The 15575-nt window shown below is 41.2% G+C and overlaps 1 protein-coding gene across 2 annotated transcripts in view; it reads right to left on the minus strand.

Moving 5' to 3' along the window:
- ALDH1L2 (aldehyde dehydrogenase 1 family member L2) overlaps nt 1–15575 on the minus strand; it is a 63422-nt gene that overhangs the window by 26417 nt on the left and 21430 nt on the right. Inside the window, exons 7-13 of one of the 2 annotated variants that reach the window (XM_004006689.5) lie at nt 13829–13963; nt 12610–12735; nt 11768–11859; nt 7519–7666; nt 3195–3314; nt 2452–2579; nt 629–779 (exon numbers count right to left, since the gene is read on the minus strand). In XM_004006689.5, coding sequence (XP_004006738.2) covers nt 629–779; nt 2452–2579; nt 3195–3314; nt 7519–7666; nt 11768–11859; nt 12610–12735; nt 13829–13963 — 900 coding nt within the window. The remainder of the gene's footprint in view (nt 1–628; nt 780–2451; nt 2580–3194; nt 3315–7518; nt 7667–11767; nt 11860–12609; nt 12736–13828; nt 13964–15575) is intronic. The other variant, XM_042247165.1, reaches the window with a different exon arrangement.

Here is a 15575-nt window from a genome sequence, read left to right on the forward strand (position 1 = left end):
GCTTTGGGAATGTGGCTGTGATGGCTGGTGCTTCAGTGGTTACCATGAGACTAGAGGTGGCATGCGTTCTGCTGTTTGCTGAAAGCCCTATTTCCCTTCTGTATCTCAATACCAAAGCCAAGTGTAGTTGCCATTTATCATCACACATGTGCTATTTATTTTCTTGTAAAAAGAAGGAAATTGACATTTTTATCAAATTTATGTTTTAAGAAATTTTTCTTATAACCAGTCTGCATAGCCCAGCTATGTTAGCTCTCTGACCTCCACAGGTATTTGAGTCTTCAATTCCTCCATGATATCAGGCTTCTCTCTATATGCCAACAAGACTATTAGATGCTCTAAAACAAAGAACAACATTAGATTTTAAGCTCAGAAAATCTTGAGTTCAAATCCTAACTCTACTTACTATGTGACCATAGGTAAGTCTTCATTGTCCTCAAACCTCAGTTTCTTCACCTGTAATAAGAGGTAACAACTATCCACCTACCTCAGATAACTGTTATGGGGATCAGATGAGAAAACCTACGGAAGTGGTGACTCTGACAAAGGGTCTTTATAAACTAACAAACATTCATCCATTTTCCTCTAGGAATGATCTCCACAGAAAAAAACAACATTTTGCACTTACCTGAATCTTGTCACACCAGCCAGCAAAATATCTGAATGTTTGCACAGACATTCCAATGTGAGTCTTCAGAGCCAAGGTGTAGACAGCCCCAGAATCGAGAGCTTCAATGGTTGCCAGTTCTTCTTGTTTCTCTTCCATTAGGTCTGCAAGTCTGTTGGCCAGTGAAAGAAATCCATTCAGCAAATATTGAGTCTCTACTGTGTAAAAGGCGCCCTCCCAAGGCCTGAGAACTCAGAGGTGGACACAAATGGACCAGGTCTCCATCCTCATGGAGAACGTGGTCTCATAGGGAAGACAGGCATTGAACTAACAATTGCATGAATAATTTGTTTTAAGAGTTATCATGAAGAGGCAGAGGGTGTTGGAAGTGTGTATCATTCGCATTGTAGATGCATAAGAAGTAAGAGGGATGGAGTCACAGTCAGCCAAGGAGATCTGTGACAGAACACAGTGGGAACGTGGATGGCTCCTGAATACACTGGGAGATGTTAGAGGGCGCCCCACACCCCTGGAGAACCTGTGAACACCTGAGGGTTTCTGGCAGGTGTAGAAATATTTCCACCACTGGCTGAAAAGGACAAGACAGAAATACATGGGATGAACTATAAACACCACAACAGGCTTCTGTTTGTCTGGTTTCTGTGGAAAGATGACTAGAAACTGTCTAATGACTATGAAATAGTCAAAATTCATCTTTCATGTTCGCCTCTTCCATTTGTTTCCCTTCCTTCCTTCCTTTCATGGTACTGACCCATTTCTTTCAGACCATTCCAGGTCAGGCTTGAAGTCTTCCTCCCTAATATTTCTTCCAGATCCTGCTCTAAGAGATCTTTTGAGCAAGGTCAGCTATTTGTCATTTAGTAAGCAGAGAACTGAATCTGGGATTGAATCTAATTACTCTTGGCAAACTCAGCTACCAATTTATAACACCCTTTCCAGGCCTTCGTGTTTTCCCTCCTTGTTTCTACTCACACATCAAGTAGATTTAAAGTTTCTCTTTGGAAACAGCAAGGTGCTGGATGTTCTCTATGTGCTGCATAAGCAGATGCTCTGTGACCCCTGGAGGATGACTTTTATAGATTACATCACTGGCTTCTGGGCTCTCTCACTGGACTTGAGTAATGACAGGCCAGTGGGAGGCAGCCCCAGGAGACTGGCAAACGAGGATAAAGTGGTCTGGGGATGGCTGACTGGTGGGCTGTGGATCGGCAGCGGCAGCTGCTATGTCCTCCCACCGAAACCCACGGGTGTGGTCTCCTCCTGCAGCCATAGATCTTGCCAGATTCTAGTAACAGCTCCTTCCTCTGTCCCTTTAGGCCTTGCAGTAAGAGCAGTTTCCCTGTTCTATGTTCAGCCTGAGTGCTTCATTATCCTTTGCTGGATTCCCTTGACCTTGCTTACATCTTTACAAATAAGTAGTCCTTTACTAAACTGCTCATATAGGGATGGTGACTGAAACAAGCAAAAATACAAAAATCAGGAACTCCCATATATGGGAGTTTATATGATGGAAGTGACAAAAGACATGCTATCTAATAGGTGCATAATAGAAAGTCTTGAAGATTTTTTTAAATCTTGGCAGTGTTAGTCAGTATCCAAAGCCCACAGACTTGTGCTCTTCTTCTTTTTTTTTTTTTTTTAAATATTTATTTATTTGGCTGCACCAGGTCTTAGCTGCAGCATGCAGGATCTTCAGCTGCAGCATGTGGGATCTAGTTCCCTGACCAGCGATCACACCTGGGCCCTCTGCATTGAGAGCGCGGACTCTTAGCCACTGGACCACCAGGAAAGTCCCCAGACGTGCACTCTTAAAAGAATCATACCGATACATCAGTCTTCCTCTGTCTCGTGCATTCATTCTTCCCCATTCACCGTTTTCAAAAGCATCTTTTGCTGCTGCTACTGCTTTATCAACATCCACCAAAGAGGCATAGGATACTTGGCATATCGTCTATTTCAAGGCAAGAAAACATAGGTTATAGACTACTTTTATAGAGAGATATACAACTTTTTCTTGAGATTAATATTCTACCATAAAATTCGAGGAGTTTTTATGATGGAAAATCAGTACTTCCAGTAAACTTCTGGTAATATAGCAAAGAAAAAGAAACCATTTTAACACGAAAATTGTGAGCCTAAAATTCAGTACTTCTCATTCACACTACACTATGAGAAGACACATGTAGGAAACTGTAACTATTTCTTCTCCTGCCTTAGGAAAGCTGAATTTCTCACCATGAGCTTGCACATTCTGAGATTTTCTCACATACACAGCTCCATGTGGAATTGTACCTCTGATGTATATAGTATAGCGACCCATCTAAATTCATCATAAATATTCATTCTTAAAAGTAAGTTACAGGAGATAACAGCAGCCAGAACCAGAGCTGAATAGTTTAAAAGAATACATGAAGTACATTTATATTACATGCTCAGACAGAGTAACAGAATAATAGAGAGACAGAGTAATAGAATAAGTAATTCTTAAGACTGTTTTATAATGGTGTATAAATGAAAAAAAAAATCCATGATCAGTGGTTACTGCACACACTAAGTCACAACTCACAGATCCATCTGTTGGGTTGATAGTATCATAAGTCTTTCCATCTTCAGCATCTGTGAACTGTCCATTTATGAAACACTGATATGGCATTTTTACTGTCATGTCATTGATCTCCTTTGAAACCTAAGAGAGAGAATTACTTTAATAAAGTCAATGGATTTCTGTATTTATGCAAAAAAGAAGCTTATTCACTAACGCAGACAGAGAAGTTGTCAGTGGGACTCTAGTGCCTACTGTTCAGAAGAGACAAGCAGATGTAATAGTTAGGCCTTATGATACTTAAAGTGGCCATTGAGACAGGAGGTCAGCTTCTGCGACGACCAAAGTGGTCTGAGTCGGGCATTGTAAAGATCTGTCTTTTCCTCATTGAGATGAAACATGACTCAGAAGACCTCCAGATAATGGAAACACCGCCATCTAGTGGCACTACTTATGGAGTTCAGCCATTGCTGTCACGCAAATTTTTGAAATTGCCCATCAACCCTCTTTCCTTTTATACTGGTGACATTTTAAGTTTTCTTTCCAGTGTCCATCCCCATTTTCAGTCTCCCCCTCTTACATATGTGCTGCTTAAATTGTAGTCTGTACTATTAGCTGGCAAGTGAATTTATATTCATCCATTAACCTCTATAAATCTTGGTTTGTTTCAACAATAAAATGATAATATACCTGCCTCATACAGTCATTAAGAGACATAATTAAAATCATATATGTGAAAGAGAACTGTTGGCATAAAATCCCACTTCAATGAAAGGTATTAAAGAGAAATTTTAATGATTTAAGAAATTATTTTATATAGAGAAATTGAGGATGCTTAGAAAAGAAACAAAAAAAATAGCAAAAGCGTAGTTTGCTGCTCATCATCACTAATTATTAGGGAAATGCAAATCAAAACTACAGTGAGGTACCACCTCACACTGGTCAGAGTGGCCATCATTAAAAAGTCTACAAATAATAAATGTTGGAGAGGGTGTGGAGAAAAGGGAACCCTACTACATTGTTGGTGGGAATGTAAATTGGGGTAGCCACTACAGAAAATGGTATGGAGGTTCCTTAAAAAACTAAAAGTAGTATTGTTAGGGGAAGCACACACTGATTGAAACTGCCCACCCTGGCCAGGCACCATAGTAACCATTTGCATGAGTTGTTTACAGGTGGTCCCTGCAAGGAACACAGAACTAATAATCCTCCACCAACCGGAAGAGTTTGGGAAAGGTCAAAAGGAGAAACCACATGTCCGACCACCTCCTAGAATCCTCCTCTCTGGCATCCATTTGGCTAAACAAGGCGTGCACCCCCAGGAAAGACTCTGAGTCAGATGATTGGGTAAAGACAACCCAGAAACTAATCCCATCACCATAAAACCTGAGACTGCAAGCCACGTGGCAGAGCAGTCCTCCTGGGTTCCCTTTCCCTACTGTTCTCCACCCGGGTGCCCTTTCCCAATAAAATCTCTTGCTTTGTTAGCACATGTGTCTCCTCGGACAATTCATTTCCGAGTGTTAGACAAGAGCCCAGTTTCAGGCCCTGGAAGGGGGCCCCCTTCTGGCAACAGTATCATACCATCCAGAAATCCTAATCCTAGGCATATATCCAAACAAAACTTTAATTATGAAAAGATACATACACTCCAATATTCATAGCAGCACAATTTACAATAGCCAAGACAAGGAAACAACCTAAATGTCCATCAACATATGAAGATGTGAGATATATATATATATATTTATATAAAAAAATATATATATAAAACCTACAATGGAATACTACTTAACCATAAAAGCAATGAGCAATAACTGAAGTTTTTAAAGTCATTAGAGGGGTTCAACAGGAGATTCAAGCAGGCAGAAGAAAGAAATAGAAAACCAAACAATGGGTCAATAGAGACATCCAGTCTGAAAATAGGAAAGAAAAACAATTTTAAAAATGAATAGAGCTTTAGAAGCCTGCAGGACACTATCAAATGTACTAACGTGCATAAAGAGAGTCTCAGAAAGAGGGGTGAGGGATGGAGGGGTAGAAAGACTATTTGAAGAAATAATGGCAGAAAATATCCCAAATTTTATTTTAAAAAATCAATCTGCACATCCAAGAAGCTCAATAAACTCCAAGTAGACAAATCTCAAAGAGATCCATCCTAAACGCATCATAATAAAATGGTCAAAAGACAAAGACAAAAAGGGAATCTGGAAAGCAGCAAGGGAGAAGAAGCAACTCATCACATGAAAGTTATCGCCATTAAAATTAACAGATGACTTATCCTCGGAAACTTCAGAGGCCAGAAAGCAATAAGATTATATATTAAAAGTGCTGAAAGAAAGAGAATGTCAACCCAAGATTCCATATACAGCAAGAATATCCTTCAGGAACAAAGGAGAAATTAAGTCATTCTCAAATGAACAAAAACTAAGATACTTCACTGCCAGCACATTGTCTTTCGAAAATGACTAAAAGGTGTCCTTGTGACAGAAATGAAAGAACACAGACAGTGACTTAAATCTACCTGAAAAAATAAAGAACACCGACAAAGGTAAATATAAGTCAGTATAAATGTAATTTTTATTTTAAACTCCTTTCTTCTCCTATCTGATTTAAAAGAAAACTGCATAAAGTGATAATTATAAGACTATGTTGATGGGCTAATACTGTATAAAGATGTATTTGTATGACAGTAATAGCACAGGTAAGCGGGTAGGGAGCAGAGCTATACTGTAACAAATTTTTTCTACACTATTGGTATTAAACTGGTATTAATCTGGGCAAGAATGTTTTAAGAAAAATGTCTCTTGGAAGGAATCCTCAACCACTAAGGAGATAACTAAAAGTATATAGCAAAAAACACAATAAGAGATTAAAAGGGTGTACTAGACAATATCCATTTAACAAAAAAGAGAGCAGTAAAGAGGAAGAGAGGAGAGAAAAAGGCATAAGTCAAGACTTACAGAAGCACAAGTGGCCAAAGGACAAACAGATTAATCAAACTTAATCACATTTTACAACTTGTGTGTGTTAAAGGATGCTATCAAAAAAGTGAAAAGAAAACCCACAGAATGGGAGAAAATATTTACAAATAATTCATCTGATTAGGGTCTACTATTTAAAATATACTCAAGCCATTTACAACTAAAAAATTAAAAAGACAAATATCCCAATTAAAAATACAGGTGAAGGGTTTGAGGGACCTCCCTGGTGGTCCAGTGGGTAGGACTAGGTATTCTCACTGCCAGGGGCTTGGGTTCCATCCCTGGTTGGAAAAGTAAGATCTCACAAGCCACCTGGTACAGCCAAAAAACAAAGGAGTTGAACAGATATTTCTCCAAAGAATATATACAAATGGCCAATAAGCACACGAAAAGATGTGTATCACTAGTCATTAGGAAAATGTAAATCAAAACCACAATGAGATACCACTTCACACCCACTAAGACAGCTGAAATAGAAAAAAATAGACAACATGCTGGCGAGGACATGAAGAAATTAGAAGCTTCCTCCATTGCTAGAGGCAGTGTAACATGATGTAGTCACTTTGCAAAGCAGATTGGTAGCTCCTCGAAAAGTTAAACACAAGAGTTCCCATATGACTCACCAATTCCACTTCTAGATATTTACCCAAGAGAATTGAGAACATACGTTCACACAAAAACTTAATATTGGGTTGGCCAAAAAGTCCATTCAGGTTTTTCTGTTACATCTTACCAAAAACACAAATGAACTTTTTGGCCAACCCTATGTGAATTTTCATAGCAGCGTAATTTATAATAGCCAAAAAGCAGAAACAACTCAAATGTACGCCAACCAAGGAAAGGATAAATAAAACATAATTATTCACACGGTGGACTATTGCTTGGCCAGGAAAAGGAATAAAGTGATAATCTACTCTAGAATGTCGATGAACCTTGAACACATTATGCTGAGTGAAAGAAACCAGCTGCAAAAGGCCACTTATCGCCTAATTCCATGTGTACGAAATGTCTCAAATAGGCAAATCCATAGAAACAGAAAGTAAATTGGTGATTTCCTGGCGCCAGGGCCCAGAAGAGGAGAGCAGAGAATGAATGCCAGTGGATATGGAGTTTCTTCGGGTGGGGGGGGGGGGTAAAAAAATGTTCCATAATCAGATCGTGGTCATGGTTGCTCAACTCAGTGAATAGACAATGAATTGTACATTTTTTAAAAGGTGAAATGTATGGTATCTGAATTATAATCTCAAAACTGTCTGTCATTTAAGAAAGTTGTAAATGAAAAGCAAATGGGTGAAAGGCACAGCAGTGTTCTCTAGCATGAAGGTCTTAACCATGTGGATTTTCAACACCGTGGACAGGCTTACATAATCCACCACTAGCTCTGCTTCCTGATCCTCTCCTCTCAGTTTCCTCACGACTTTTTGGATGAAGTCTTCAAATTTGGTGGCCATATAAACATCCTCATTCTGTAACTGAAGCCCTCCACACTTCTGTCTTATCTCTTCAACCAGTCTGAAAAGAAGAACCAGCTCACGTTACTGACATTTTTTTAAAGAGTTTAGAGGACTGTATGATTACATTTAGGTTGCTTTGAGGTAGGACTTATGTCACATACTAATTTATGCTCCATGAGATCATCTATATTAGAGAAATTAATAAGATTGAGAGAAAAAAATGTTAAAGCTTTCTCAAAAGGCAGCGGCAGTTTTTTTAAATACAAGAAACTGAAGCAAAGATATTTTCATTACTTTCAAGAGAAGAGTTGGACACAACTCTTCACTGAGCAACTAAGCACAGCACAGAAGCAGGTGATAAAGGGCACATAAAATCAGTCTCTATCCTTTCAAAAGTACTCCAGGAATAAAACATAAAGAAAATTTCTGAACTGTCATAATTCTGAGAGACCAAAGTCACAGCATAGACGATTTTCTCTGGATCTGGTGTAAGAATAAAACAAACATTTGTTTGTATTTCATGGCTAAGTGAACGTTTTAGTTCCTCAGTTGTGTTTAATTCTTTGGGACCCTGTGGACTGTAGCCTGCCAGGCTCCTCCATCCATGGAATTCCCCAGGCAAGAATACTGGAGTGGGTAGCCATTCCCTTCTTCAGGGGATCTTCCCAACCCAGGGATCGACTCCTCATCTCCTACACTGCAGGCGGATTCTTTACCCTCTGAGCCACCAGGAAAGCCCACATGGCTACGGTGGGTACTAAACAGAACCTCCCCAGGTAGTGCAGTTAGTAAAGAATCTGCCTGCCAGTACAGGAGATGCAGGAGACGTGGGCTTATCCTTGGGTCAGGAAGATCCCCTGAAATACAAAACGGCAACCCACCCCAGTATTCTTGCCTGGAAAATTCTGTGGACAGAGGAGCCTGGTGGGCTACCATCTATGGGGCCACAAAGAGTTGGACACAACTGAGCGTATACACACACACGTGTATATAAGATAGATAACCAATAAGAAGAACCTACTGTACAGCACAAGGAACTCTACCCAATGCTCCACAGTGGCCTATATGAGTATAAAATCTAAACAAGACTGAATATATGTGTATGCGTGAAATGAACATATCTCCTGCCATTTTAATATACAGAAAATGTCATAGCCATCAGCAATTTCTGGCCTCCAAATGTGAGTAAGGGCTCCCCAAACTGAGATCCAGCGGATGCTACCAACCCCTATGGTGATTGCTGAGGAGCTGGGGGAACACAGCAAGCAAGGTGAACAGGGAAACAGGATTGTGCCTAGGTAGCTGAGGTGCACGTGAAGGAATGAATGCAGTGAGCCCAGAGGCTTGCAACTCTCCATACTGCTGCTGCTAAGTCGCTTCAGTCGTGTCCGACTCTGTGTGACCCCATAGACGGCAGCCCACCAGGCTCCCCCGTCCCTGGGATTCTCCAGGCAAGAACGCTGGAGTGGGTTGCCATTGCCTTCTCCAATGCGTGAAAGTGAAAAGTCAAAGTGAAGTCGCTCAGTCGTGTCCGACTCAGCGACGCCATGGACTGCAGTCTACCAGGCTCCTCCGTCCATGGGATTTTCCAGGCAAGAGTACTGGAGTGGGGTGCCATTGCCTTCTCCAATCTCTCCATACACAGAATGCTAAATTCCTTAGCTCAGATACCTGAGTTCTGATGTTCAGGTGGCCTGCTCCCTTTGTTGCAAACTTGTATATAGCCAGACTTCCCCTCGTGCCTCCTTGGAGCAGTTTTCTCAGAGCTACTGAGATGCTGTCTCCTGGGCTCAGAGTTCTAAACATTCCCACCAAATGAAATAACTCTACTTTCAGGTTGTGACTTTATTTTTTAGTCAACAATGTGTAACTGATTCACTTTGTTATATAGCAGAAAATAACACAGCACTGAAAGTTAACTATACTTCAATAAAAATTATTTTAAAAAATACAAGAATGAATATGTGAACAGAATATTCATCAAGAACACTTGCTTTGTCAACATGAAGACTTTTACCTTGTTTATTTAGTAAATAGCCGTACGGTGGCCCTCAAAGGAAAAGCACCTCTACAAAATTCTCTACTATTAGGATCCTGGTCTGCTCTTCATGCCATAGAGGGCGGCTTTCTAGTCCTCTAGCCCTTTCTACCTATTGCAAACTTCTGCAGAGAAATTCTGACTATAGAGTGACTACTCTTACTCTTGCAAGAAGTCTGATGATCCTCATTCTAGATATACCATACTGGGTAACTTGGGGAGTTAGGAAAAAAGATTTGGGGTAAGCATAATCAATGTTAGGTATCCTTTTAGATGCAATTATATAGGAAAATTCCAATTAACATTCTCACTTCAGTTCAGTTCAGTCGCTCAGTCGTGTCCGACTCTTCATGACGCCATGAATTGCAGCATGCCAGGCCTCCCTGTTTATTACCATCTCCCAGAGTTCACTTAGACTCACGTCCATCGAGTCCGTGATGCCATCCAGCCATCTTATCCTTGGTCGTCCCCTTCTCCTCCTGCCCCCAATCCCTCCCAGCATCAGAGTCTTTTCCAATGAGTCAACTCTTCGCATGAGGTGACCCAAGTACTGGAGTTTCAGCTTTAGCATCATTCCTTCCAAAGAAATCCCAGGGTTGATCTCCTTCAGAATGGACTGGTTGGATCTCCTTGCAGTCCAAGGGACTCTCAAGAGTCTTCTCCAACACCACAGTTTAAAAGCATCAATTCTTCGGCACTCAGCCTTCTTTACAGTCCAACTCTCACATCCATACATGACTACAGGAAAACCATAGCCTTGACTAGACGGACCTTAGTCAGCAAAGTAATGTCTCTGCTTTCGAATATACTATCTAGGTTGGTCATAACTTTTCTTCCAAGGAGTAAGTGTCTTTTAATTTCATGGCTGCAATCACCATCTGCAGTGATTTTGGAGCCCCCAAAAATAAAGTCTGACACTGTTTCCACTGTTTCCCCATCTATCCGGTCCTCATCTGGTGGGACCGGATGCCATGATCTTCGTTTTCTGAATGTTGAGCTTTAAGCCAACTTTTTCACTCTCCTCTTTCACTTTCATCAAGAGGCTTTTTAGTTCCTCTTCACTTTCTGCCATAAGGGTGGTGTCATCTGCATATCTGAGGTTATTGATATTTCTCCCGGCAATCTTGATTCCAGCTTGTGTTTCTTCCAGTCCAGCGTTTCTCATGATGTACTCTGCATAGTCAAGTGGGCCTTAGAAAGCATCACTACAAACAAAGCTAGTGGAGGTGATGGAATTCCAGTTGAGCTATTTCAAATCCTGAAAGATGATGCTGTGAAAGTGCTGCACTCAATATGCCAGCAAATTTGGAAAACTCAGCAGTGGCCACAGGACTGGAAAAGGTCAGTTTTCATTCCAATCCCAAAGAAAGGCAATGCCAAAGAATGCTCAATCTACCGCACAATTGCCCTCATCTCACACGCTAGTAAAGTAATGCTCAAAATTCTCCAAGCCAGGCTTCAGCAATACGTGAACCGTGAACTCCCTGATGTTCAAGCTGGTTTTAGAAAAGGCAGAGGAACCAGGGATTAAATTGCCAACATCCACTGGATCATGGAAAAGCAAGAGAGTTCCAGAAAAACATCTATTTCTGCTTTATGACCATGCCAAAGCCTTTGACTGTGTGGATCACAATAGACTGTGGAAAATTCTGAAAGAGATGGGAATCCCAGACCACCTAACCTGCCTCTTGAGAAACCTGTATGCAGGTCAGGAAGCAACAGTTAGAACTGGACATGGAACAACAGACTGGTTCCAAATAGGAAAAGGAGTACATCAAGGCTGTATATTGTAACATTCTCACTTAGAGCCTCCCAATTCGAATTGGAGGAGAATAGGCTAAGAAATATGAAGACATATTTTTAAGTGAAATAAACAATTAGTAGGGTGGTTTTCTAGGTGTATAGTCAATATGAAAACACTCCTAGTTAGCAACAAAGAAAAGAGAACAAATACATGTGTTTGACCATGGAAACAAGCAAAGAAAGATGAAGGAAAGAGAAATATAATAGATGGGTATGATAGAGTGATGACATCTAGTACAAAGGATTTAGATTCGATTTTCAAGGTCAAAGTGAAAATCCCTGGTGCAGGGGTGTGAGTCACTGAGGTGGTGGTTTTACCTGGCAACATCCATTGATCTTGCTCCAGATTTAAAGAAGTCTGTTGAATCTTCAATAGCAGGGACATTGCTTAAAATTCCAGCCCAGATGACCTATATGACACGAGGGAAACTTTCATGAGGGAGCTGCCATATGGAACACTGGCGGAGAGTACTAGCTTCTCATCAAACCTACTTGTTTACATGTCTCAGCATCTCTTCAATTAGAGAGGGCCGTTTGACCAACTTCTAGCCAGTGAATATGAATATAAGTGACCTGTACTGTCCATCTTGATTCCCTAGTGGCTCAGTGGTTAAAAAGATCCACCTGCCAATGCAGGAGATGTGGGTTCGATCTCTGGATTGGGAAGATCCTCTGGAGAAGGAAATGGCAACCCACTCCAGCATTCCTGCCTGGGAAGTCCCATGGACAGAGGAGCCTGGCGGGCTACAGTCCATGGGGTTGCAAAAGAGTCAGACATGACTTAGCGACTAAACAACAATAACACTCTCAATTGTGGCCCATGAAAAACCTTCGTCACACGATTTTCTGTGCTCTTTTGCTCTTCTTGGCTGTCTGGGATGGAGATAACACCCAGCGGGTCCTTAAAGATAGCAGAGCCTGGGTTCCTGCTTGACTCTACCCCTAGCCCTCATATTCCCACTTTACCCCCATGCAAACCTAGAACTGCCTTGGATTACTTATATGAATGAGAAATAAATGTGCATCCTTTTGCAGCTAATACAAAAAAAGAGGAACTAAAAGTTCCATCCCAACTCCTTTGAAGATTAATGGTATGAGTTACAAAAATGGTTACAAGAATTCTTGCAAGACAAGGAACATTAAAAACTTCACGTGTTCACCTTGATGGTCTCTGCCACCTTCATCTCTTCAGCTGTGAGTTCCACCACTGACATCTCACCCGATGAAAAGTACTGAGAGGCAGGAATCATTTTTCCATCTTCAAACTGCAGATTTCTCACCATCAGCTGTAAAATAATGACAAAACAAGCGAAAAAATTGAGAATTAGGACAATTCAAAAGTGAGATTGGTGTGAGAAAGCATCTTATGTGAGTATAAGGACCAGCTTATTTGGCAAATACGAAAATATGGATTGAAAGCACTACCTACTGTGTATAAAAGGGCTGAAATGGTATTTCAGTTATGGCAGCAGAGAGGATGATAAACACCCCTAAAATTGACACTTGGATTCAGGTATTGGTTCTAAAGCTGACAATGACTACCATGCTACTAATAGCACTATTACTGCCTCTACTGCCATCTTCTGCACTCTTAGTCTGCAGCAGGCACAGTGCTAAGTACGTATATGCTGAGTATCTTATTCAGTCTCCTAAATTCTGATAGATGCAGGTGTCCTTATTATCCCCATTTTACTGATAAGCAAATGAAGGCTCAGTGAGGTTTAGTAATTTGCCCAGTGCCTCACAGCAAGTAACAGAGCTGAGGTTACAACCCAGGACAAGCTGGACTCTGAGGCCTACAGTCTTTATAACTGATGTATCCTGTGAGCCCAGAGAAGGTATCTGTGAGATGCAAATTCCCTTTTGTTTTGCTCATTGGGCACCTGCCCAAGAGCCCACCGAGGGTCAGAGTTCATGCTCCCACGTGCAGGCAGTGCAGATGGGCATCTCCCTATTGGCAAAGGGAGGACCATCTGAGAAGGCTCACACCACCTGATCCTCCCAGACCAGATCACACTCTCTGTTCTGTAGACGGAGAAACGGAGCCTCAGAGGCGAGAGGCATCCTGCTCACAACTGTAAGCGACAGAGCAGGGATTCACACCCTGGCTCCTGACCAAACGCTAAGCTCTTTCTACTGTATCACAGAGCAGGCTGTGCAGGTCCAGTGGGTCCATCCTGAGATGCCTGGTTCTCAATCAAGGCACATAAAGCCAGCTCATCCCCAGAGAGAAATGGGCCACAGACATCTTAAACCCCCTATATCCCACTATACAGCCAGACTGTCCTGGGAGTCTGCCCTGCCAGACTCCCTCAAGAGCTTGGGTAATTGAAGGAAACCACCAAAGTGATTTTATAGGGAACCCTATTGAACACTCACTGCTTTTCCATCGTTACCAAAAAGAACAAGTCCATTTTTGGTAACAAGACCAGGCTTCTCAGCACCTTTAATTTCCAGTGGTTCTCCAGGAGGGACGGAGCTATTCAGCAATGATGAGCCATAGAAAGTGACCACCTAGTAAAGAGACCAAACCCAAGTTGTGAAAGGAGGAAATGAAGGCTGTCTATAAGGGTGTATGAAAGCAGCATGCCCTGCAGAAAAAAGCAGCTGACATTCTCATTTATGCCCAAATGAGAGACCTCCCACTGCCAGTGTGAGAGACTATATCAAGCACCTATCGGAATGACACAAGGCAAGAGACAGTCTGTGAGGGTATGACTGAAGAGTTGAAAAACGCCCCACATCCAGGGGATGCAAGTATACATGTATCATTTATTTGCACTGACGCAAAGGTGAATGACATGACAGCTCTCACAGACTTTGCAGCCTGAAGGTAGAGTTTTTGTGGGAAGTGGAGGTATTGATGTGGGCGCAGGGAGGCAGGTGCAGAGTAGTAAACAGACTATTGCATTGCAGTGGAATGTGTGATGGGAGGTACAGGAAGCGTTGTGGGTCAGCTCATGGAAACAAGACTGGATCCAGACTGTAACCAAGAGAACTGGATATTAATTGATTTGCTATTGTCATGATAGTCATTACTTTAATTTTATGCTTGCCTGTGTGCTCAGTCCCTCAGTCGTGTCTGCCTCTCTGTGACCTCATGGACTGTAGCCTGCCAGGCTCCTCTGTCCATGGGATTTCCCAGGCAAGAGTACAGGAGTGAGTTGCCATTTTCACCTCCAGGGCATCTTACCAACCCAAGGACTGAACCTGTGTCCCTTACATCTGCATTGGTAGGCGGATTCTTTACCACTAAGCCACCTCTTATAATTCTGTGGTCATCAGCTACCATTTATTGACAACTCTATTATTTAATATTTATTGAGTATTTATTCTATGTCAGGTCTAAGTGCTTAGATGAATTAACATGTATTAACTCATTGCATCTTTACAACAACTCCAAACCAATGAAGGAGGCACTATTATTATTAGTCTCATTCTGCAATAAGGAAACCAAGGTACTCAATGGTTAAGTAACCTGCCCAAGGTTATACAACAAATAGTGGCAATGCCAGAATTTTACTGGAAACATTCTGGCTTCAGATCCCATACTTTTGGTGTGTGTGTGAGTATAAATGCTTTGAAAAACAAGGCATTATCAATTGTGATAGAATATATTCATACGCTATATGATGTCACTATAGTCCAAGATGTATATCCAATATTCCTCATGTAATCAAGAGTACATTTGTATAAGGATGTCCATGATAAAATGTTTTATTGAAGTATAGTTGATGTACAATATTATATAAGTTACAGGTGTACAACAGTGATTTCACAATTTTTATACTTCATTTATAGTTATTATAAAATATTGGCTGTAATCTCTACGTTGTACAATATATACTTGTAGCTTAATTTACACATAATAATTTGTACCTCTCAATTCCCTATTCCTGTCTTGCTCCTCCCCGCTTCCCTCTCCCCACTGGTAACCACTAGTTTGTTCTCTATATTTGGAGTCTGTTTCTTTCTTGTTATATTCACTACTTTGTTGTATTTTTTAGATTCCGTATATAAGTGATATCAGACGGCATTTGTCTTTCTCTGTCTGATTTATTTCACTTAGCGTAGTACCCTCCAATTCCATACTCTTATCCATGGCACTGGACTTCCACCTTTGGTT

This window comes from Ovis aries, chromosome 3 (genome assembly GCF_016772045.2).
Source record: "Ovis aries strain OAR_USU_Benz2616 breed Rambouillet chromosome 3, ARS-UI_Ramb_v3.0, whole genome shotgun sequence".
In the NCBI taxonomy this organism is placed as follows: domain Eukaryota; kingdom Metazoa; phylum Chordata; class Mammalia; order Artiodactyla; family Bovidae; genus Ovis; species Ovis aries.